This window comes from Poecile atricapillus, chromosome 26, assembly GCF_030490865.1.
Source record: "Poecile atricapillus isolate bPoeAtr1 chromosome 26, bPoeAtr1.hap1, whole genome shotgun sequence".
Taxonomy (NCBI): Eukaryota; Metazoa; Chordata; class Aves; order Passeriformes; family Paridae; genus Poecile; species Poecile atricapillus.
Genome location: NC_081274.1, coordinates 1,435,720 through 1,458,297, shown reverse-complemented (window position 1 = coordinate 1,458,297; position 22,578 = coordinate 1,435,720). Strand labels below are relative to the sequence as shown.

Genomic DNA, 22,578 nt, shown 5'->3' with positions numbered 1-22,578 from the left:
GATCCCCAGAAAGCATCTTTTGCATCAAGTTGTGAATGGCAGCAGTGTGAGGAGGGCACCTGGTTGAGGCTGGTGTAAGGATCTGAGAGTGTGGGGTGCCTCGGTTTCATCATCTCATTTCTTCTTCTTGGGTCCTGCAGCATTCTGTGGATTCCATTGGATTTCTTGTTTGGCAGGACAGGAGCATTCTAGGGAGCCATCCCTGGCTCCCCAAGCCGTGCCTTGAGCAGGACTCCCAGACAGGCTGTGAGCCCTTCCTTCCCTCCCTTGGAACAGGGGATTGCTTTTCGACACCTCTTGTCCTGGTTGCTTGAGGGAAATTTGGAGAGGCTCCATATCTAATTTTGCCAATTTCCCTGGGTCTGCCCACACTTGTGGGTTCACTTCAGCCGTGGCTCTGCCAGACATTTGACAGAGAGGTACAACAGAACCAGCCTCTGTATCACCTTTTGCAACATTAATTTGCATTCCCAATTTAGCCATCAAATCCCTTCCCAATAAATTACAATCACAATTGTGAGCAAATAAAAATTCCTGTGTTCCAAAGCAATCCCCCACATCTGGTCATAGTGGCTGAATAAAACTCGCTTATCTTTCCCGTTTGGTGTCTTAATAATTTATATATTCCCTAACACCTTTAGGTGTAAGATTCTGAGTGGATGGAGAGGCCCCTGTGTCCATCAGGAAAGGTCTCCTCTGGATCCAGAGCCACCCTGAATGTTCCCAAGGGCTGCAGTGTGGTGGGTCCCTGGTGGAATGGGAGCTGTGAGAGCGCTAAGAATCCGTGTCCATCAAGGGCTGGACTTGCTGGTGCTGAGGGTGCTCCTGTCTGTGCTTGCAGTGTCCTTGTGCCCTGCAGCTGGAAGGCTGATTCCTTGCCAGGGGCTGTTTGGGTGGGCTGTCCCCTGGCCAGGAGGGCAATGCCTGTGCCAGGTGCTTGTGGCCGAGGGTGTCCCCTGGGTGCTGGGGCCCCCTTGGGCCCTGGGCTTGATCCCTCAGGGGCTGTAGGAAGTGTGCCATGGCCTTTGCCTTCAGCTTGGCCTTTTGCTCATCCCTTGCTGCATTCAGCTGCTGAGCCTTTGGGAGCAAGTGCTGCAGGGGCTTCTTGTGGCCCTGCTGCAGCCCCCCTCAGTGCCTGTGGGTGCTCATCCTGTGGCAGCTGCTGAGCTTTCTGCAAAATCCTTCCTTTCTGCAGGGAGCCAGCACAAAATGCTTAAAAGATGATCTGGATCCTTGCAGGTGTAATCCCCATTTCTGAGCTGTTCCTTCGTGGTGCTGGCTGTGCTGAGGCTCCCCTCCCCAGCCCGTATCCCAGAGCCGGTCCCTGTCCTGCCGCAGTGTCCAAAGGCGGCCCCCCCGGCGGGCAGGGCCGGCAGCTCCACGGGGCCGGGCAGCGGCCGGGGCGTCCCGCAGCCTCCTGGGGGCCGGGGGCCACTGCCGGCCCTGCCCGGGGGGTGCTGGGGTCAGGCAGCGCCCGGCGCTGAGCCCCGGCTGCCCCACAGCCCCGGCCCGGCCCCACAGCTCCCCACAGGCCCCCAGCCCGTGCTCCCGGTGCCGCAGCTCTGCGCCCGCTCCTGCCGCTCCCAGCTCAGAGAAACCCCCTGAAATCCTGACCTCCTTGTTTTCCTGTCCTGGAAAACTGGGATACAAAGGACCTGAGTCAGCTGGCAAATTCTGAGGATAAGACCCTTCTGAAAACCATCCCAATCCTCAGTATTTTTCTCTTCCTCTTCTTTTCCATCATCATTTGTTTTACCCCATGGATTCCTCCTGCTGCTTCTTGCCTTAACCACATTCCTGCACACTCCCCTTCAGCCAATCCCTTCCCAGCACACCAATACCATCCATCCCCTCTTGTCTAAATCCTATCTCAATTTCTCTTATTTGCCCCCCTGGGTGTCCATGTCCTTAATTCCCTCTGGGAGAATGTGCAAACGACCTCCACATGCTCCCAAGGGAGCCTTGAGAGATATTTTGGGATCCTCATCCCTTTGGCTGGGACCCCATTGTGGCTTTCCCTTTTGTCCCCTCCCTGGGTGCCCTGCCATGTTTACTCCCCGAAGATGCCACTGGAGTCACTGCTGAGATTTTCAGTGCTCTCTCCCTGCCGACTCTTGAGAGCCCCCCTGATCCGTCCCTCGTCTGTCTCCTGCTCACTCTCGGGTACCCAATCAATCCCCGGTGCCGCCACCAGCCGAGGGAGCCGATCCCCCAAACTGGGTGAGGCACCTTCAGCTGCACTCAGTGCCCGCCGGCCCGGACGGTGGAAGGAATTGCGGAGGAGCCCCAAGGTGTGTGGAAAAATTGACATCCCCAGAGGTTTCTGTCCACAAGGAAGACAGAGGAGTCCTGTAACAATAATTTCATTCATAAAAAAGGGTTGAGACTATGGGACATTTCCCATGGTGAATCTCCTGTTTTTGGCAGACACAGCCTCCTTTTCATCCTAATTTTCTTGGCCACATCTCCCTCTCCCTTTCCCCATTGGCTTAAGTCCTGGAGACTTCCCAATGCACCTACTACCTACCCCCTTAATATGCACCCTTTTAGCTGTAATTTTGTATATCTGTCGATATTGATGGCTGTGTTAAGTCTTTGTTGTTCTTCTGGAAGTTGATGAATTTAGCAGGACCTTGGCTGAGCAGCAGTCTGTGTCATCAATTAATAACATTTTGTGCAGCTGATGGCTCCTCCTGTCACTTCCTTATGTCCACGTCCCTGGCCCTATGTGCAGTGAGGTTGACGGGATCAGTTTGTAAAGAGCTTTTGTTGTTGTTCCTTTGCTGGGGTTCCCCCGTTTTGGGGCCATCCCCCCTGGAGCAGGGTGTCCCCCCTTGGTGCAGGCGCAGGGCTCAGGCAGGGCTGAGGCAATCAGAGCGCGCGGCGCTGATGACTCATCAGTGTCCAGGCAGAGCCGCAGCTGCCAGCGTTCCCCAGCTGGAGCCCAGCTGCGCCCCTCCCCCCCGGGCCTTGGCGCCCCCCTTGAGGGGAATTTGGGGAGGTGGGAGGGGGGAGCGCCAAGGCCGGGCCCCCCCGCGCTGTGGTGGCGGGAGTGGCTGCAGTGGGGAGCGAGTGCGGGCGGAAGTGGCCGAGAGCCCAGCGCTGCCCCAGGCCGAGCTGGCCCAGCTCCATCCGTGCCCCTGCGGTGGGATGCTGTGGGACTGGGGGGGAAGAGGGAGGCGGCAGTGGGTGCTGGGCCTGGGGGCAGGAGGAGAAGGGAAGGAGAAGCAGGGCTGAAGAGCAAAATGTTCAAAGGATGCACCTGGTAGGAGAAGGTGGGATTGTGCAGGAGGAGAAATAGGAGGAAGAGGAGTGTGAGGAAGAGTAGGGCCACAAGAGGAGGAGGAGGAGCAGGAAGAGGAAGCAGCACAAGTTTCCACCCTCTCTGTGTGTGCAGTCCCAGGAGCATTGCCCTGCCCACAGTCAGCAGGTGACTGGGGAGGGGGATCCGCAGTTTTCACAGGTCTGAATCTTGGTGTTTCTGAGCTTTATTGGGCTAAATGTTGGTGCTTTGTCTTTTTGCAGGGGCTGAATCTATCTCTTCTGCAGGGGGTTTTGCCTGAATTTGGTGTTTGGGTAGTTTCTCATCTTTGTTTTGATGTTTGGAGGATGTTTGGGCTGAATCTTGGTGTTTTGGTTTGTTACAGACACAAGATGCCCAGTGACTTTCTGAGATGACCTTGGGCAAGGAGGAACCCCCAGCCCAAAGCACCCTCCTCTCTTTTTTTCCTCCTAATCCGGAATTTTCATTCCCAAACTCGGTCCAGATGGAAGAGGAGGAGAAAAAGCCCCAGAGATGCCGCACGAGGTGGGGCTGCAAACCCAGCCCAGGGAGCTGCGAGGAGGAAAGATCCCCCCAGTGCCAGGAACACGGCCAGAGATCCAGCCAGAGCTCAGAGCTGGGGGAGAAGCCCCACAAGTGCTTGGAATGTGGGAAGGGCTTCAGGTGGAGCTCCCACCTGATCCAGCACCAGGTGATTCATACCGGGGAAAAGCCCTACGAGTGTGGGGAATGTGGGAAGAGCTTCAACCACGTCTCCAGCCTGTGGAAACACCAGAGGATCCACACTGGGGAACGACCCTATGAGTGTGGGAAATGTGGGAAGGGCTTCAGAGCTATTTCTGAACTGATGAGACACCAGGTGATCCACACAGGGGAACGGCCCTACACCTGCTTGGAATGTGGGAAGAGCTTTGGGTGGAGCTCTGGCCTGAGAAAACACCAGCTCATCCACACTGGGGAGAGGCCCTACGAGTGTCCCCAGTGTGGGAAGAGGTTTCAGCGCAGCTCCCATGTCCTCCAACATGAGCGGATTCACACAGAGGAGAGGCCCTTCCGCTGCCCCGACTGCGGGAAGAGCTTCAACCGCAACTCCAACCTCACCGTCCACCGGCGCATCCACAGTGGGGAGAGGCCCTACGAGTGTCCCCAGTGTGGGAAGAGCTTCTCCACCAGCTCTCACTTGACCCGACACCAACGGAGGCACCAGTAAGGGAAGCCCTGCGAGTGCCCCGAGTGCGGGAAGAGCTTCGTGTGCTGCTCCAGCTCCATCCCCCATGGGAGGATCGGCGTTGGATGATCCCCAGTGACCCCCGTTGGGCAGAGCCCTGGTGATCCGTGGTCCTGGTGATCGGTGTTGGGAAGACACCTGGCTGGGAGGCTCCACATCTTCCTGGCTCCCTGTGGGCACCTGGATATAAGCAGGGGAATGAAAATCCAACAGGATACAGAATGACAATGGGAATTGTTGACTTTAAATCCTTGAGAACCTTTTGCCTCAGGAGCTGTGTGGGCAGAGAAAAGGGGGTGACACCGAGCTTGGGGGGCCCGAGGGGAGCACACATGCTCTATGGGGGGGGAGGACACAACCCCCGGGCCCCCCAAGTCACCTTCCTGCACAGGCAGAAGCCGAGCCCCAGTGTTGCAGTGCATTGTTGTTTATTATATTTGATTCAATTACATTCTTTATTGTTAAGTTTTACCCCCCCCAAACATGTTAATACTTTGGTCCCAATCATGCCCTCTTACCCCAGCTGCCAAGCCACCCTGATACCTGCCCCTTGTTACCGAATGTTCCCTGTTCCCCCTCCCATGAAGTTGTCAATCCTCCCCTGTGTCAACACCTGCCTGGACCGCCCCCTTTGGAATTCCCCTATTCCTCAGAGCCCCATTAGCCCATGTGCCCCACTCTCCTCTCCTTGTGTTCTCCATTGGTTTATGTATTATGTAACCCCGCCTTGTGCTCCTCCCCTAAGTCTTCCCTATTGGTTTATTATTTGTACACTCCCCTTGCTCCTCCCCCACACATAAGTTGCTGTACCCCTGTATCTTTTGTCTTTCTTCCCTGGAACCTTCAAGAGAATAAATTCCTCTTAGAAACCACATGGAAGACCTCTCCCTCGTCCTTGCTCCTGCCCTCGACGCTGGACAGCCACTGCCATAGAGCATAAGCCCTAAGCTGCCCTGCTTTCCAGGAGCAGCCCACTCTTGGCTGGGTGCCGGGGGCTGGCTGGGGAAAAATCCGGCTCCGCGTCACCCCAGTGCCAGGAAGATGAAGCCCAAAACGGAAACTCCAATCCCCGTCGGCCTCTTGCTGTGGGCAGCGTTTGACAGCATCCCTGGGGGTCTGCAGAGGTCAGGACCCCCAAAACTTCTCACAGACACCCCAAGCCCCTCCAAGCACCCTCCCAGTCCCTCCCAGCCCACCCAGGACCCTCTGAAACCTCCTTTGGAGTCACTAATTTTAAAAAATGAGGTATTTTAGAAAAACTGGAGACGTTAGCTAGAGATAGGCTTTGCTGGAATTAGAGTTAATGATTAAGTGAGAAGCAGGATTTGAGATAATGAATCTCAGACTTAGGTAAAAAATTTCTTGTCATTGTATGTTTGTTCAGCTGTGCTTATAATGAGAAAAGAGAAACTGATAAACGGGTTCAGGAAGATCACAGACCTTACATCTGGAAACCCATTTCAAAGTCACAAGGAAGGAAATTGGAATTGTACCAAATGTTATTTGTAATGTCAACCATTGTAAAGGTAGAAAGGTGAGGGTGAGGAAGAGCGGTTTTCCTTCCTCTCTTGATGACCCCTACATGCCAAAATGACCCCCTCATCAAATTACTGAGCCCACCATGCAGGCATAATGACATTTTAAACTGATTACTGTGCATTTTAATCCAAAGTGGGGAATGGGAAGTGTTTAGCATTATGCATATCTATTAATATTAATATGTATTAGTATTTTGGATATTTAAGACTTTTGTAAATAAATAGACACTGGAATCTTTTGTCAACTTGCAGTGTGTATTAAGGGGATGACTCCTGCACTCACCCAGTGCTGTGATTAAACATCCACTTTGTAACTTTAAACTGTTGGAGAGGTTTTTTGTCCATTAACATATTGATATTGATACAGGATCAATATTGCAATTTTGGTAAATCACTCCCAGTCCCTTCCCAGCCTCCCCAGGACCCACCAGAGCCCCTCCTGTTCCTCTCAGGATCCCACAGCCCCCTCCCAATTTCCCCCCACTGCCCCAGGACCCCCAAACCCTCTCCCAGTCCCTTCCCAGCCTCACCAGGACTCATCAAGACTCCTCCCAGTCTCTTCCCAGTACAACCAATCTCATCCCAATCCCTGCTTTCCAATCTCCAATCTCCTTCCAGCTCCTCCAGGCTCACTCAAATCCCTCCCAGTGACACCCAGCACCCCCAAACTCCCTCCCAGTGTCCACCAGGACCCCCAGAACCTCATCCCACCCTCCTCAACATCCTTCAAACCCCTTCCCAGCCACCCTAAGCACCTCAGTGCTTCCCCAGTTTAAACCAGTCTATCTCAAACTCCCTCCCAGTTCCTCCCAGCACACCCCAATCCCCCTCTGGGCCCCCCCAGTGCCTCCCCCGCTGCCCCCGGCGCTGTGGGGGCCGGGCCGTGCCCCAGTGCCGGCTCAGGGGGTGCTCCAGGCTGACGTGCTCCACCTGGCAGCTGGAGCTGAGCCCGCATTGCCGGGGGCGGTTTCCAGCAGCACCAGGAGCTGCTGGCTCCAGTCCCCGCTGGGGAGCACGGCAGTGGCCAGCACGTGGCCCGAGAGCTGCTGCTGGCCCTGGGAGCAGCTCAGCTGGATGTGGGCAGGGGAGAAATCCATCAGGGAGCAGAGCAGGCGGCCGGGGCCGGGCTGGGAGCTCCAGGGCACCAGCGAGATGGACACGCTGGGGACACTGGGAGAGAGCAGAGACAGACTTGGATCAGCTTGGGGGCAACTGGGAGAGATGGGTGAGGAGTGGTGTGGCATTGGGAGGGACTGGGAATGGACTGGGAGGGCCTGGGGTGGCACTGAAAGAGATGAGAGCAGATACTGGGACACTGGAAGAGAATGTGGAGGTCTGGGAGTGAAGTGAGAATGAACTCGGAATAGAATGGGAATGGGCTAAAAAGTAATGGGAGTGACTCTGGGGCCTCTGGGCGGGACTGTGGTGGCACTGGGCGGGACTGTGGTGGCACTGGGAGGGACTGTGGTGGCACTGGGAGGGACTGGGAATGAAGTGCGCGGCACTGGGAGGCCGAGTCCAGTGCGGGGCTCTCGGCTCTGTGGATCTGCCCGGCAACTGATGAGTCATCAGAGAGACGCGCTCTGATTGGCTGAGGGGCGAGGGGATCCACGAGAGGCGAGATGGACCAGGGGGGCATTTGGGGTGACGGGGATGGACTGGGAGAGGCTGGGATGGACTGGGAGAGCCACGGGAGCCACTAGGAGGTCTCAGAGATGGGCACAAGGAAGGCTGAGGGCTCTGGGGTGATTCCCAGGGAGGTTTGGAGGGACCTCTCCCTGCCCTTGTCCCAACCCACGAGGACTTGGATTTGGTGCAGTTCAGTGGAATTCATGGTGATTTGGGAGAGCTGGAGCAAAGCAGCTGGAAAGCACAGTGGGCTTGACAAGGACTGAACCAGGGTAGGAGTTGGGGCTGTCTCGAGTGGGCTCTCACAATGTGAATCTTCATGGGTACATTCTAAGGGAATTTTGTTGAATTTTTACATTGATTATTGAAAAGCAGAGTCACAACTGGAGCTCCACTTTCAGCCTGAAATGAGGGGATGGAACGTGGGCACTGAGAATTCCGTAACCTCAAGTTGTTCCTTGATACTGGACACTTTAGCTTTGGCAATCTGAAGCCCTTCAGCAGCAATGTCTCTGCCACCCCCTGGTTTCTGGCTCAGACCCAGCTCGGAGCTTGGACAAGGTCTGGGCTTTGTCCTCTTGAGCTTCGGGAGCCTCCCGGGAAGCACCAGCCCTCCCCAGCCCACCCTTGGTAGGACTTTTTCTTTTCTCTCTGCTGACGATTTTATCCCCAAAACTGCCGTGGGAATGTTGTATCCAAGCACATCCTCCAGCGCTGCACTTTCCTCCTGTGAATTCCCTGTGCAGGGAATGTGTCTGTGCTTTTCCCTGCTCTGTTCACTGACAAACAAACCTGAGCCCGTGGGACTGTCAGAGCTCCTTCATGCAATGAAATCAGGTTGTGTTGATCATGGCATGTTCTGGAGGAGCTTTTCTTGGTGTGTCTTGTGCTGCTGGAAATGACACAAGAGCCAGGAGGGAACAGAAGCTGCTGCTGCCCGTTGGCTCAGGGCCAGGGAACCAAGTTGTGCTCCCGTGCAGTTGGGCCCTGCTGGAAGCAGAGCCGCCTTTCCCTTGAGCAGCTCAAGCTTGTGACAGCTCCAAACAGGAAACCTCAGCAGAAAACTCTTCCTCCAAACTCAGCTGCTTTCCCTCCTGCAGCTGTTTGGGAAAGAGCCTCAAAGCACAGACTCTGCTGGGAGCCATTGGTGCATTTCCTTCCTCCCGGCAGCAGCAGCAGCTCCTGAGCCCTTCACGGGCTCCTGTCCCTTCACAAACCCTTCAGCTCCCTTTGAACTCTCAGCAGTCACTAACATATGCATTTCTTTCATATTTAAACTGCATTTAAACTTCTCTTTTTCTCTCCTCTCTATCTTTTAATCTCCTCTTTACCTCCTTTAATCCCGTCAGCACCAGTAGGATGGGGATGGAGTCTTGGGGTGGGTGTGGGATGAACTGAGGATCCAGCAGAGAAGGGCAAGGCAGAGGGGAGAGGACTCAGCCAACCCTTCTCCTGCTCTCTCCTCCCCCAGGGTGCAGCTAAAGCAAGTCAGACTGGAAAGGATCCCACAAATGCTGTGTTCTCCTCCCTCTGAGCTTGGCTGGGGATCCTCAGCTTCAGCCTGGTGCAGTGGCTGAGATTCGCTAATTTGAGTTTTTTGGCTAATGCACTAAATAATGTGGTGGGTTTAGCACTGGCTGAAATCTCCAGGGCACTTACTCATTTCTGGCTGTGAGATATGGATTAGGAGAAGGGCAAAACAGGCTTAAAACTTAGAAGCAATAAAGAAACTTTATTAACCAGAGTACAAGAATAAGAAACCAGAATAAAACTTTCAGAACACCTTTCCTTTCCTGAATAACTTTTTTTTGTTTTATCTGACATTGTCGAGATAAAACTTGTGATTTTAAAACAGTATTAATTATGCAATAGTTTTTATTAGATTTTGTTATGTCATGGAGACTTTTTTACAAGGAACAGGTTTTTTGTGTTTTTTTATTTTTACAAAGAGCAGCCGCCAGGGAAGAAATTTTGCTATTGTGACGTTTTTCTCATTTTTACAGCCCTCTGAGAGGTGTTTCTATGGGTTATGAATTCATGGGATGTTATTTTAAGGATGAGTTGTTTAAAGGCAAATGTTTTCTTCATATATTTTTGTGATCATCTCTGGGAACAGAAGTTTTCTTCTTCTCTCCCTGGGGGCAAAGGTTCTTTATTGTTTTTATTTATTTTTCTGTTCAAACTTTTTATGGGATTACAGTTATTTTAACATTTGTTTGGTGTCATTAATGGATGTTTTTGTTTAGATTTACAGTTTGAATATTTTTTTATACTTTTTTCATTAATTAAAGGAGATATTTTCATACATCATTGTTTATTTCTATGGCTTTACTAAAAGAATATTTTCGTTTTAATTTACATTTTTTCATTTTTTTTCTATCAGAGGTTTGACTTTTTTTTTACTGACTTTGATGTTTTTATGTTGTTTTTTTGCGTGTTGTTACTCTGTCCTTTTCTGTCCCTGGAGAGATGAACAAGGTTTGTAGGTCTCCTCTGTGTATTGAAAGGGTTAATATCTTGCCCAGGCCTGTGGCTGGTTACTCGCTCTGTGCTGGGGCAGCTGCCGGAGCTGTTCCTGCTGGATGATTTTCCCGTGGCTGCACTGGGATCTCAGCAGCCAGGCCAGCACTCAGAGGCCGCTTCCGCTCCCCCTGCCCGGCAGCTTCTGCAGAAACTCAGTGGCAGCAGAATTTCAGCCGAGCCGGGGGCTGGCCCGGCCCGGCAGCGCCGCTGGAAGGGGCTGGGCGGGTTCCCCGGGAAGGGCTCGGCCCCCCGGGAACGGGACCCAGAGGGATTCCCGGGAGGGGCCAGCGCTGCAGCAGAGCCCGGCCCGGCCCCGCCAGGGCCCAACAGGGGCCGGATCCCCGTTACCTGCTCAGGGACAGAAGAAAAACAGAAAGAGGTTCCCAGGCTTGGGTTTTTGAAATGTGGTACTCACAGAGGGAGATCTAATTTTGAATGGTAAAAAATGTTGTCAGTTTTCAGAATGAGCCAAATATTCTCACCCTGCAGAATCTCAATAAGAAGAACCTAAAGCACAGTGGATATCCTGCTGCAGTTTGGTGGTTTTTTTCATTCCTACATAGTCTACATAATGTTTGAAATAAGTAGTGTTATAAATGACTTTCAAATTTCCAAACAATCAATCTAATTAATTGATAAAATACTTTAATAAATTGGAAACAAAATAATAAAAGAATACAATTTAGTAAAAGAATACAATTTAATAAGAAAGATACAATTTAGTAAATATATTCAGGTATATATATTTCTATATATATGTGCTGTTGAAGAATGGCTCGCTTCTCGAGGCCATAGCTCCTTGGAAGGCCTGCACAACCCTGACTTTGAGCTAGCATGTCCTTGGAAAAATATTGTATCAAAGAAATGAAGAAGACTAATTGTTAATAAGACAATGAAGAATAAGAATTTAGGATGAGAAATCTGATAAATGTATCTTAACAAGTTTTACTAAAAGGTATCTTATAGAGCTTGGGTGTTATGAGCTGGTCCAATAGAAATGTAGAAATTAATGCGTGAAAAATAGCAATTATTCAATTATAGTAGAATACAGATCGCAGGTTACCTTTTCAAAATACTATAAAAATGTAGCTAAGATTGTAATAAATTTGGAACAAGCTGCTAACTCACACTGGGTCGTCTCTTGATTCCCGAACCTGTCTCTTACAATGTGCATACAATTGGGCAGTGGTTACAGATGGTTAAGGCATAAGCAAAACCGATGGGGGTACAGGGGGTGCTTCTCACCTCACCTCACGTACAAAATAAAGCACTTCAAGCTAAACTTATATACTGTATGCTTATAAATATTCATTCATGTTTCCCATAAGTTTCCTCCTATTTCTGATTTTGCTGACTTTACATCACCTTTCTTCAATGGCGCATGCTTCAATTGTTGTTAGGGGGTCTTCAGTCTTCTTTTGGGGGTCTTTTGGCAAAGGCTTCTCCTCTTCCTCATTGTCCTTTGGATAACCTTACAGGTTTGCATGTGTGTACTAAGCATTGTGTTATGTTGGTCTACTAATTACTCTTATATTTTCTAATCTTTAGGCCCAATGCCTAGATTCATCCTAATTTTGTCCATCTCAAGGCCATTTTGGTCTTGAGACACCATTTATCTTCTAAATTACATCCTGTGCCTTAATTTTGACATGTAACATCAGCAAAGGGGTACATCTGCTTTAAAACACTGATTCTTGATAGTTTCTAATAACGACTTTAATAACAGCTGCAATTTAGTTAGCACAAACCAATTCCATTTATTACACTGGGAATGGGGAACCTCTGTGCTTCCATTTCCAGGTGAATCCCCCTTCCTGGGCACAGAGACCCCCTTGAACGTTCATTTCGGGGCACCAGGACCCACTGGTACCCCCTTCCCAGCCCCAAAAACCCCTGCACCCCCTTATCTGGAACCTGGAATCCCCTGAACCCCCATTCTCGGGAATGGGAACCTCCCAGAACCCCCATTTCTGGGCACCAGGACCCCACTGAACCTCCATTTTCAGGCACTGGGACCCCTTGAACCCCAGAACAGAGGAAGGGACCCCCTGAACTCCCATTCCGCTGCAGCAGGACCCCCGTGCACCCCTGTATCCAGGACTGGAACCCTCCCAAACCCTCCATCCTCACACCCTGGGACCCCCCTGCAGCCGAGCCAGGGACCTGCCAAAATGAGAATGGATCCCCCAAAACCACAGCTCTTCCTTTTAATCAGAAAAGGGGGAGATGTTGTGGTGTGTTTTTGTTTAAAGTTTGAAGCTGTTTGTATAATTGGTTTGTTCTGTTACCCCCCTGCTTTGTTGGTTTAACCCAAAGTTATCTCCTCCCCTGCCCTGCCCATCATTGTATCCCAACCCCTTTTTCCAGCACCTTCCCTATCAATCTTGTCCACCCTGCCCCTTGTTCCCAAATGTTCCCTGTCAATCCTGCCTTATGCCAACCCCCTGCTTGGACGTCCCCTTTGGAAATCCCCTAATCCACAGCACCCCATTGGTCCATGTGTCCTATTCCCCTCCCCAGGATATCCCTCACTGGTTGAAGTTTTGTATCCACCCCTGGACCCTCCCCATATGTAAATTGCTGTACGCTTGTATTCTGTGTTTTTTGCTCCTGGTGCTGCTGGAAACCGCCCCCGGCAATGCGGGCTCAGCTCCAGCTCCCAGGTGGAGCACGTCAGCCTGGAGCACCCCCTGAGCCGGCACTGGGGCACGGCCCGGCCCCCACAGCGCCGGGGGCAGCGGGGGAGGCACTGGGGGGGCCCAGAGGGGGATTGGGGTGTGCTGGGAGGAACTGGGAGGGAGTTTGAGATAGACTGGTTTAAACTGGGAAAGGGGTTTGAGGGTCAAGAATGGCTGAGAAGGGGATTAAAGGATGTTGGGGAGGGTGGGATGGGGTTCTGGGGGTCCTGGTGGAAACTGGGAGGGAGTTTAGGGGTGCTGGGTGTAACCAGGAGGGATTTGAGTGAGCCTGGAAAGGCTGGAAGGAGACTGGGCATTGGAAAGCAGGGGTTGGGATGAGGTTCATTGTGCTGGGAAGAGACTGAGAGTCCGGGTGGGGCTGGGAAAGGACTGGGAGAGGGTTTGGGGGTCCTGGGGCAGTGGGGGGCAACTGGGAGGGGGCTGTGGGATCCTGATAGGGACAGAAGGTTCTTTCGTGGTCTTGGGGAGGCTGGGAAGGGACTGGGAGGAGGTTTCAGAGGTCCTGGGTGGGGTGGACGAGAGTGGAAGGGTGCTTGGAAGGGCTTGGGGTGTCTGAGACAGTTTTTGGGGGAGATCCTGACCTCTGCAGACCCCCCAGAGATGCCGCCAGACTCTACCCGCAGCAAGATGCTGACAGGGATCGGGGGCTCCTTGTTGGGCTTTGTCTTCCTGGTGCTGGAAATTGGCTTCTACCTGTACAAGAAGGTAAGGGGGTGTCCCGGAGGTCGTGTCTCCCCTCCCCTGGAGCGTGTGTGCTTCCCCATGACCCCCAGCCCAGTGTCACTCCCTTTTCTCTTCCCACAGAGCTCCTGAGCCGCTGGCGGTCGCAGCCCCTCCACGTGGCCTCAGGCCTGGCTGGGACCCCGCGCTCCATCCCCACCCTGATTTTGGAGGGGTCGTGTGTCCCCCCAGCTCTGCTGCCACTCTGCCCTCGCCTGGCTGTTCCCAGTGTTCCCAGCAAAGCTTCCCAGTTCGCCTCTCTCCCATTTATGGGGGGCAGTGGGGAGGGACATGGGGAGACCCTGGCAGGGACAGACCCTGTGCAGTGATGGATCAGGACCCCCGTGTGTCCCCCCCATGTGTCACCCTGTTCTGGGGACTCCTTGGGAGACACCAAACTCCAGCATGGCACCCAGCAAACCCTAAAAAGCACTGGGACCCCTGAAGCTGCCAGGGAAATTTAGGGAGGGGGTGAATGGGTGGTACCTGGACCATGCCAAGAGCCCAGCGCTGCCACAGCCTAACCTGCCCCGGCTCTATCCTGGCTCCTCCCGTGGGGCGTGAAGGAATTGGAAAAAAGGGGGTCCAAGGGTGGGCACTGGGCCGGGGGTGAACAGGAGAAGAGATGGAGGAAGAGAAAAAGGGCCAGAGAGGAGAAGGAGGCGGGATGAAGAAGGAGGAGCGAGACTCATCCAAACCCAATATGGGGCTCCCATGCCCCTCTTTTCCCCTGCTCCTCCACCCCTGCCCCACTGCCAACCAATCCACCACCCCACCTCTCTTATCCCCCCTTTCACTCAATTCAAGCAGATGCTGGCAGCTTTTTCCTGGGAGCAATTCCTGAGTTTGGGGATTTTTGGGGTGCAGTTCTGGAGGGGGACAGCTCTGTCTGGCTTTCCCCTCCCTGCTGTAGCCTCTCAGCTGCCCCCCACACCCTGGGGGTGCTGGGATTTCCCTCCTGGGCACAAGGACGTTCATTCCCTTCCAGGAGCCCAATGCCCAGCTGGGGCTCCAGGCCAGGGGGTCCTTGAGCAGCTGCCCCAGAACCTCCGCCAGGGGCTCCCAGCGCAGCCACAGCCGCTCGGCCTGGGCTCCCCAAAGCCCTCAGCAAACCCCAAGTCCCTGCCAGGAACCCTCAACTCCCTCAAACCCAGCATCCCCCACAGCCCCTGCAAGTTCCCCCCATGGCAGCGGCCACAGCCATGGCCCCACATGTCACTGGCCATGGCCCACCATGTCCTCACCCAGGGCTGTTGTCCCCACCATGTTTCCATCCCTGGCATTGTCCCCCACATCTGTGCCAGTGTCCCCGCATGTCCCCATGAATGGCTACATCCCTGTCCATGTCCATGTGTTCCCATGTCACTCTCCATGTCCATGTCTTACCATGTCCATGTCCCTCAAGCTCCCTACACGTCTTAGTACAATGTCTTTATTTTCCCCCAATTTCAGGCATTTTCAAAGGATGAAGAGAAAGGAAAAGCCAAAGAAGGCCCAAAGTAAAAGATTTCTGTGTCCATGCCAGCTGATGATCCACGTAGCTGGGTGGGAGGAAAGAACTTTTTCGGGGGATTTCCACCCCACTGTCTCCAAAATACTGATCTTTGCCCAAAACCATCAACATTTTGCTGAGAAAGACACCCTTGGGCAGAAGGAAATTAAACTTGTGGAATCACTGATGTTAGAAAAGACCTCCAAGACCATACAGTATTCCTTGATGCCACCAGAAGATAGGATTGAATTTAAAAGATTTTCTGGGATTGAAAGTCAACAAATCTACTCCCCACAAGGAATTCCCATTGTTGGTCTGTGTCCTGATGGACTTTCATTCCCCTGATTTCATCCAGGTGCCCACAGGGAGCCAGGAAGATGTGGAGCCTCCCAGCCAGGTGTCTTCCCAACACGCATCACCAGGACCACGGATCACCAGGGCTCTGCCCAACGGGGGTCACTGGGGATCATCCAACGCCGATCCTCCCATAGGGGATGGAGCTGGAGCAGCGCACGAAGCTCTTCCCGCACTCGGGGCACTCGCAGGGCTTCCCTTACTGGTGCCTCCGTTGGTGTTTGGTCAAGGCTGAGCTCTGTGAGAAGCTCTTCCCACACTGGGGACACTCGTAGGGCCTCTCCCCAGTGTGGATGCGCCGGTGGAGAGTGAGGGTGGAGTTGCGGTTGAAGCCCTTCCCGCAGTCGGGGCAGCGGAAGGGCCTCTCCTCTGTGTGAATCCGCTCATGTTTGAGGACATGGGAGCTGCGCTGAAACCTCTTCCCACACTCGGGACACTCGTAGGGCCTCTCTCCAGTGTGGATGCGCTGGTGTGCCCTCAGGTTGGAGCTCTGACCAAAGCTCTTCCCACATTCCAAACAGGTGTAGGGCCGTTCCCCTGTGTGCATCACCTGGTGTGTCAACAGGTGAGAGATACTTCCGAAGCTCTTTCCACATTTCCCACACTCATAGGGTCGTTCCCCAGTGTGGATCCTCTGGTGATTCCTCAGGCTGGAGCTCCGGCTGAAGCTCTTCCCACATTCCCCACACTCGTAGGGCTTTTCCCCAGTATGAATCACCTGGTGCTGGATCAGGTGGGAGCTCTTTCTGAAGCCCTTCCCACATTCCAAGCACTTGTGGGGCTTCTCCCCCAGCTCTGAGCTGCGGCTGGATCTCTGGCCGTGTTCCTGGCACAGGGGGGATCTTTCCTCCTCACAGCTCCCTGGACTGGGTTTGCAGCCCCTCCTCATGTGGGATCTCCAGGGCTTTTCCTCCTCCTCTTCCATCTGGCCACGGTGCGGGAATGTAAAATCCTGGTTTGGGGAAAAAAACAAGAGGACAGCGCTTTGGGGTGGGGATTCCTCCTTGCCCAAGTTCATCTGAGGAAGTCATTTGGCATCTTGTGTCTGTAAGAGCCTACTACACACCAAGATTCAGCCCAAACATCCTCCAAACATAAAAACAGTGATCAAAAACTACCCAAACACCAAATTCAGGCAAACCTCCTCCAGAATAAAAACATTCAGGCCCTGCAAAAAAACAAACCACCAACATTTAGCCCAATAAAACTCAGAAACACCAAGATTCAGCCCAGTGAAAATCATCCCCCTCTGCAGTCACCTGCTGACTGTGGGCAGGGAAACACTCCTGGGACTGCACACACAGACAGGGTGGAACCTTGTGCTGCTCCCTCTTCCTGCTCCTCCTCCTCCTGTGGCCATACTTTTCCTCACACTTCTCTTCCTCCTACTCTTTCTCCTCCTGCACAATCCCACCTTCTCCTTCCACGTGCATCCTTTGAACATTTTGTTCCTCAGCCCTGCTTCTCCTTCCCTTCTCCTCCAGCCCCCAGGCCCAGCACCCACTGCCGCCTCCCTCTTCCCCCCCAGTCCCACAGCATCCCACCGCAGGGGCACGGATGGAGCTGGGCCAGCTCGGCCTGGCGCAGCGCTGGGCTCTCGGCCGCTTCCGCCCGCACTCGCTCCCCACTGCAGCCGCTCCCGCCACCACAGCGCAGGGGGGCCCGGCCTTGGCGCTCCCCCCTCCCACCTCCCCAAATTCCCCTCAAGGGGGGCGCCAAGGCCCGGGGGGCACAGGTGGGATCCAGGTAGGACCACTGAGGGGACAAAATGGAATGTTAGAAGGGCATCCTGGACAAAGGGATGATGACCTCAAAATATCTCTCAAGGGTCCCTTGGGAGCATGTGTAGGTCGTTTGCACATTCCCTCAGAGGTAATTAAGGACATGGACACCCAGGGGGGCAAGAAGGGAAGTCCAGAAGGGATTTAGACAACAGGGGATGGATGGGGTTGGTGAGCTGGGAAGGGATTGGCTGAAGGAGAGTGTGCAGGAATGTGCTTAAGGCAAGAAGCAGCAGGAGGAATCTATGGGGTAAGAAAAAGGATGATGGAAAAGAGGAGGAAGAGAAAAAAATACTGAGGATTGGGATGATTCTCTGAAGGGTCTTATCCTCAGAATTTGCCAGCTGACTCAGATGCTTTGTATCCCAGTTTTCCAGGACAGGAAAAGAAGGAGGTCAGGATTTCAGGGGGTTTCTCTGAGCTGGGAGCGGCAGGAGCGGGCGCAGAGCTGCGGCACCGGGAGCACGGGCTGGGGGCCTGTGGGGAGCTGTGGGGCCGGGCCGGGGCTGTGGGGCAGCCGGGGCTCAGCGCCGGGCGCTGCCTGACCCCAGCACCCCCCGGGCAGGGCCGGCAGTGGCCCCCGGCCCCCAGGAGGCTGCGGGACGCCCCGGCCGCTGCCCGGCCCCGTGGAGCTGCCGGCCCTGCCCGCCGGGGGGGGCCGCCTTTGGACACTGCGGCAGGACAGGGACCGGCTCTGGGATACGGGCTGGGGAGGGGAGCCTCAGCACAGCCAGCACCAGGAAGGAACAGCTCACAAATGGGGATTACACCTGCAAGGATCCAGATGATCTTGAAAGCATTTTGTGCTGGGTCCCTGCAGAAAGGAAGGATTTTGCAGAAAGCTCAGCAGCTGCCACACGATGAGCACCCACAGGCACTGAGGGGGGCTGCAGCAGGGCCACAAGAAGCCCCTGCAGCACTTGCTCCCAAAGGCTCAGCAGCTGAATGCAGCAAGGGATGAGCAAAAGGCCAAGCTGAAGGCAAAGGCCATGGCACAGTTCCTACAGCCCCTGAGGGATCAAGCCCAGGGCCCAAGGGGGCCCCAGCACCCAGGGGACACCCTCGGCCACAAGCACCTGGCACAGGCATTGCCCTCCTGGCCAGGGGACAGCCCACCCAAACAGCCCCTGGCAAGGAATCAGCCTTCCAGCTGCAGGGCACAAGGACACTGCAAGCACAGACAGGAGCACCCTCAGCACCAGCAAGTCCAGCCCTTGATGGACACGGATTCTTAGCGCTCTCACAGCTCCCATTCCACCAGGGACCCACCACACTGCAGCCCTTGGGAACATCCAGGGTGGCTCTGGATCCAGAGGAGACCTTTCCTGATGGACACAGGGGCCTCTCCATCCACTCACAATCTTACACCTAAAGGTGCTAGGGAATATTTTAATAATTAAGGCACTAAGTGGGAAGGATGAGTGGAAGTGTGTTTTATTCAGCCACTATTAGCAGATGTGGGACATGGGTTTGAAATGCAGGAGCTTTTATTTGCTCACAATTGTGATTATAATTTACTGGGAAGGGATTTGATGGTTAAATTGAGAATGCAAATTAATATTGCAAAAGGTGATACAGAGGCTGGTTCTGTTGTACCTCTGTGTCAAATGTCTGGCAGAGCCTAGGCTGAAGTGAACCCACAAGTGTGGGCAGCCCCAGGGAAATTGGCAAAATTAGATATGGAGCCTCTCCAAATTTCCCTGAAGCAACCAGGACAAGAGGTGTCGAAAAGCAATCCCCTGTTCCAAGGGAGGGAAGGAAGGGCTCACAGCCTGTCTGGGAGTCCTGCTCAAGGCACGGCTTGGGGAGCCAGGGATGGCTCCCTAGAATGCTCCTATCCTGCCAAACAAGAAATCCAATGGAATCCACAGAATGCTGCAGGACCCAAGAATAAGAAATGAGATGATGAAACCGAGGCACCCCACACTCTCAGATCCTTACACCAGCCTGAACCAGGGGCCCTCCTCACACTGCTGCCATTCAGAACTTGATGCAAAAGATGCTTTCTGGGGATCTGCCCACTCCCAGAGGATGCAAACACAATTCTGCCTTGGGCTGGCAACAAGAGGTAGAAGGGAAAATGCTCAAGACATGGACGGTCCTTCTGCAGGGATGCACGGAAGCACCGGCCTGATTGGGGCAAGCCTTGCAGGAAATATCAAAGGAATTGACCTCACCCCCAGGGACTGGCTTAATGCAGGATGTGGATGACTTGATCCAGTCTGGAGGACAAGGAGAAGAGGTAGAGGAAGTCTCTGTGAAATGGCTTCATTTGCAGGCAAAAAAGCAGCTTTGAGTATCTGACGGAAAAGTTCAAATAGTGGAGAAAATGTTTAAATATTTGAGACCTATTTTGACTGAAGGCTTGTGGTATATTGACCCTGAGAGGGTCCAGGGAATCTCAGAAATAACATTTCCCAGGACTAAAATGGAGATGGAATTATTCTTATCATTAACAGGGAATTGCAGGAGCTGGATTGAGGATTCTCTCTTCTAGCCACAACACTGTGTGACTTTTTTACTCCCAGATATTCTCAATGTTACGGGGTGGACATAAGAAAGAGAAAAAAACTTAACAAAATGAAAAAAATAAAATAATTGATGCCCCAGCCATGGCTCTTCCAGACTCAGAAATCTGAATTGGAAGGGAATATTAAACAGGCCACCCCTGAGCCTGCACTGAAGGCAACGCAGCAGCAGCCAGGGCTCCCCAGCGGGGGAAGCCCCTGGGCCTGCCCACAGATCCTCTGCTCAAATCCTCGGCCTGGCCACCCTCCTTTGCCATCTCCAGCCACTGCGGGACAATCCTTGCTCTCACTCTTGCAGCTTCAGCCCTTTCTGTGCCTGCCCTCGCCACAGCTGCTGGGGAAGGCACCGGGACAATTCCACTCTGCCTCTCAATTACACTCACACTCTGCCCTGCCCAGGATTAGCTGCTGGCAGAACAGACCAACTTTAAAATGGCTTAAAAACTTATTTCTCTGGTCACACTAGGTTTGTCTTTGCCTTGGTGAAAGGAATTTTAATGTTTCTTTTCCACCACTCAGCAGAGATGTGTTTAACATCTCAACAGACTGCATAAAGGTAACAATTGAAATTTTAAATCAGCTGGGAATGGGAGGATATAAGGTGTCTAAAGAAAAGGCACAAATTTCCCAGCAGACTGTGATTTACCTGGGGTGTGAAATCTCACAAGGACAGTGTAAGCTGGGTACTAATCGTATTCAAGCCATTTGTGCCATTCCAGAACCCCAGAACCTACATGAGCTGTGAGATTTCCTTGGGATGACAGAGCGGTGCCGCCTGTGGATCATGGACTATGGACTAATTGCAGAGCACCTGTATGAAGCCCAGAAGACACAACCGCTTACCTGGGGCAGACCACAGAAGGAGGCCTTCCTCAAACTGAAGGAGGCATTGACAACAGCTCCGGTGTTAGGATTGCCTGATCTATCCAAAGATTTTCAGCTGTTTGTGCATGAAAGATCACACCCAGCACTGGGAGTGCTGACCCAACATTTGGGAAGCTGGAAAAGGCTGGTAGGCTGCTTTTCCAAACAACTTGACCACGTGAGTGCCGGATGGCCTTCATGCCTGCGGGCAGTTGCAGCCACTGTGATGCTGATCCAAGAAGCCAGGAAACTCACGATGGGTAGACACACAGATGTCTATGTGCCACACATGGTGACCACTGTTTTAGAACAAAAGGGGGGCCATTGGCTATCTCCAAGCAGGATGATGAAATTCCAGGTAATCCTAACCGAGCAGGATGATGTCACACTAAAGACAGCTAACCTTTTGAATCCAGCTTTCTTCCTTACTAGCAAACACATCTGCCCAACGAGCAGAACTGGTTGCTTTAACCAGGGCATTAGAGATGAGTGAAGGGAACAAAGTAAATATCTGAACTGATTCAAAACATGCTTTTGGAGTGGTGCATGTACACGGGGCACTGTGGAAAGAAAGAGGACTGCTGTCTTCTCAAGGCACACACATTAAACATCAAGATGCAGTCCTGCAATTAATAAAAGCAGTATAAAAGCCTGAGCAAGTAGCAATCATGCACTGTAAAGCTCACCAATCAGGAAGCTCCAAAATTCATGAGGGAAATCAGAAAGCAGACTGGACAGCCCAACAAACTGCTCGAGAAGTACAAACTGCAATGGCATTGATACCTTTAAAAACTAATGTATCTCAATTCAATTTACCCCCAGAACCAAAATGTTCAATAGAGGATGAGAAATTGGGATGCTCACTGAATGCACAGAAAAATTCAGAAGGGTGGTATGTGACTACACAGGGACAAGTAGTGGTACCCCCCTCGATAATGACAGAAGTTCTACAAATTAAACATAACAAATGTCATTGGAGTGCAGAGGCACTGGTGAAATTGTTAAAACAAAGTTTAATTTCAGTACAGATGTCAACAATGGCAAAATCAGTAATGTCAAAATGTGAAATTTGCTTAAAGAACAATCCAGTGGCTAGACGACAGGCACAATTAGGGAAAATTTGGGTAGGAGGAGAAACAGGAGATTATTGGCAAGTAGATTTTGTAGAATTACCAAGAACACGAGAATACAAATATCTATTGGTAGGGGTTGACACATTTTCAGGATGGCCAGAAGCTCTTCCCTGTTGCACAAATCAAGCAAAAGAGACAGTCAAGTGGTTACTGCAAGAAATCATTCCAAGATTTGGGGTGCCTCTAGGAATATCATCAGATAGGGGCCCACATTTCACAGCCACAGTAGTGAGGGAGGTGAGTAGGTTACTGGGAATAGCTTGGCATCTCCATACACCATGGAGATCCCAATCCAGTGGACAGGTAGAGAGGATGAATCAGACATTGAAGAGGTAAATCAGCAAAATATGCCAAGAGGCTAAATTGCAGCAGCCACAAGCTTTACCAATAGCACTGCTGAGGATTTGGATAAAGCCTAGAAGCGGGATGTCAGTCAGTCCTTATGAGATATTGGATGGGAAACCATATGAATCCCCTCAACCTAATCCAAATGTACATGTTACAGGGAAGCAAGAGGTGTAGAATTATGTTCTGTCTCTTGGAAAAGCTCGAGCTCGACTTCGGAGCACCCTTGTGTGGAACAGGCCGCTGACTCTTGAGAATCCAGTTCATGACATCCCCCCGGGAGATGAAGTGTACGTTAAAAGCTGGAACGAAGAACCATTAAAAGAAAGGTGGAATGGACCCTATCAGGTACTGTTAACTACCTTGACAGCAGTCAAAGGAGCTGGACTGGATCCCTGCATACATTACACCAGAGTGAAGAAGGTTTCCCCTGCACTGTGGACTGCACAAACTGTGGGGCC

At 52.5% G+C, this 22,578-nt stretch overlaps 2 protein-coding genes across 2 annotated transcripts in view; one reads left to right on the top strand and one right to left on the bottom strand.

Moving 5' to 3' along the window:
* LOC131588527 (zinc finger protein 420-like) overlaps positions 1 to 17,709 on the bottom strand; it is a 76,996-nt gene extending 59,287 nt beyond the window's left edge. Inside the window, exon 1 of the mRNA XM_058857422.1 lies at positions 15,670 to 17,709. Within this exon, the coding sequence (XP_058713405.1) occupies positions 15,670 to 16,484 (815 nt within the window). The 5' untranslated portion in view covers positions 16,485 to 17,709. The remainder of the gene's footprint in view (positions 1 to 15,669) is intronic.
* Positions 1 to 22,578, top strand: part of LOC131588523 (zinc finger protein 883-like) — a 90,433-nt gene that overhangs the window by 37,486 nt on the left and 30,369 nt on the right. The window contains exon 2 of the mRNA XM_058857418.1: positions 3,893 to 4,489. Coding sequence (XP_058713401.1) covers positions 3,893 to 4,489 — 597 coding nt within the window. The remainder of the gene's footprint in view (positions 1 to 3,892; positions 4,490 to 22,578) is intronic.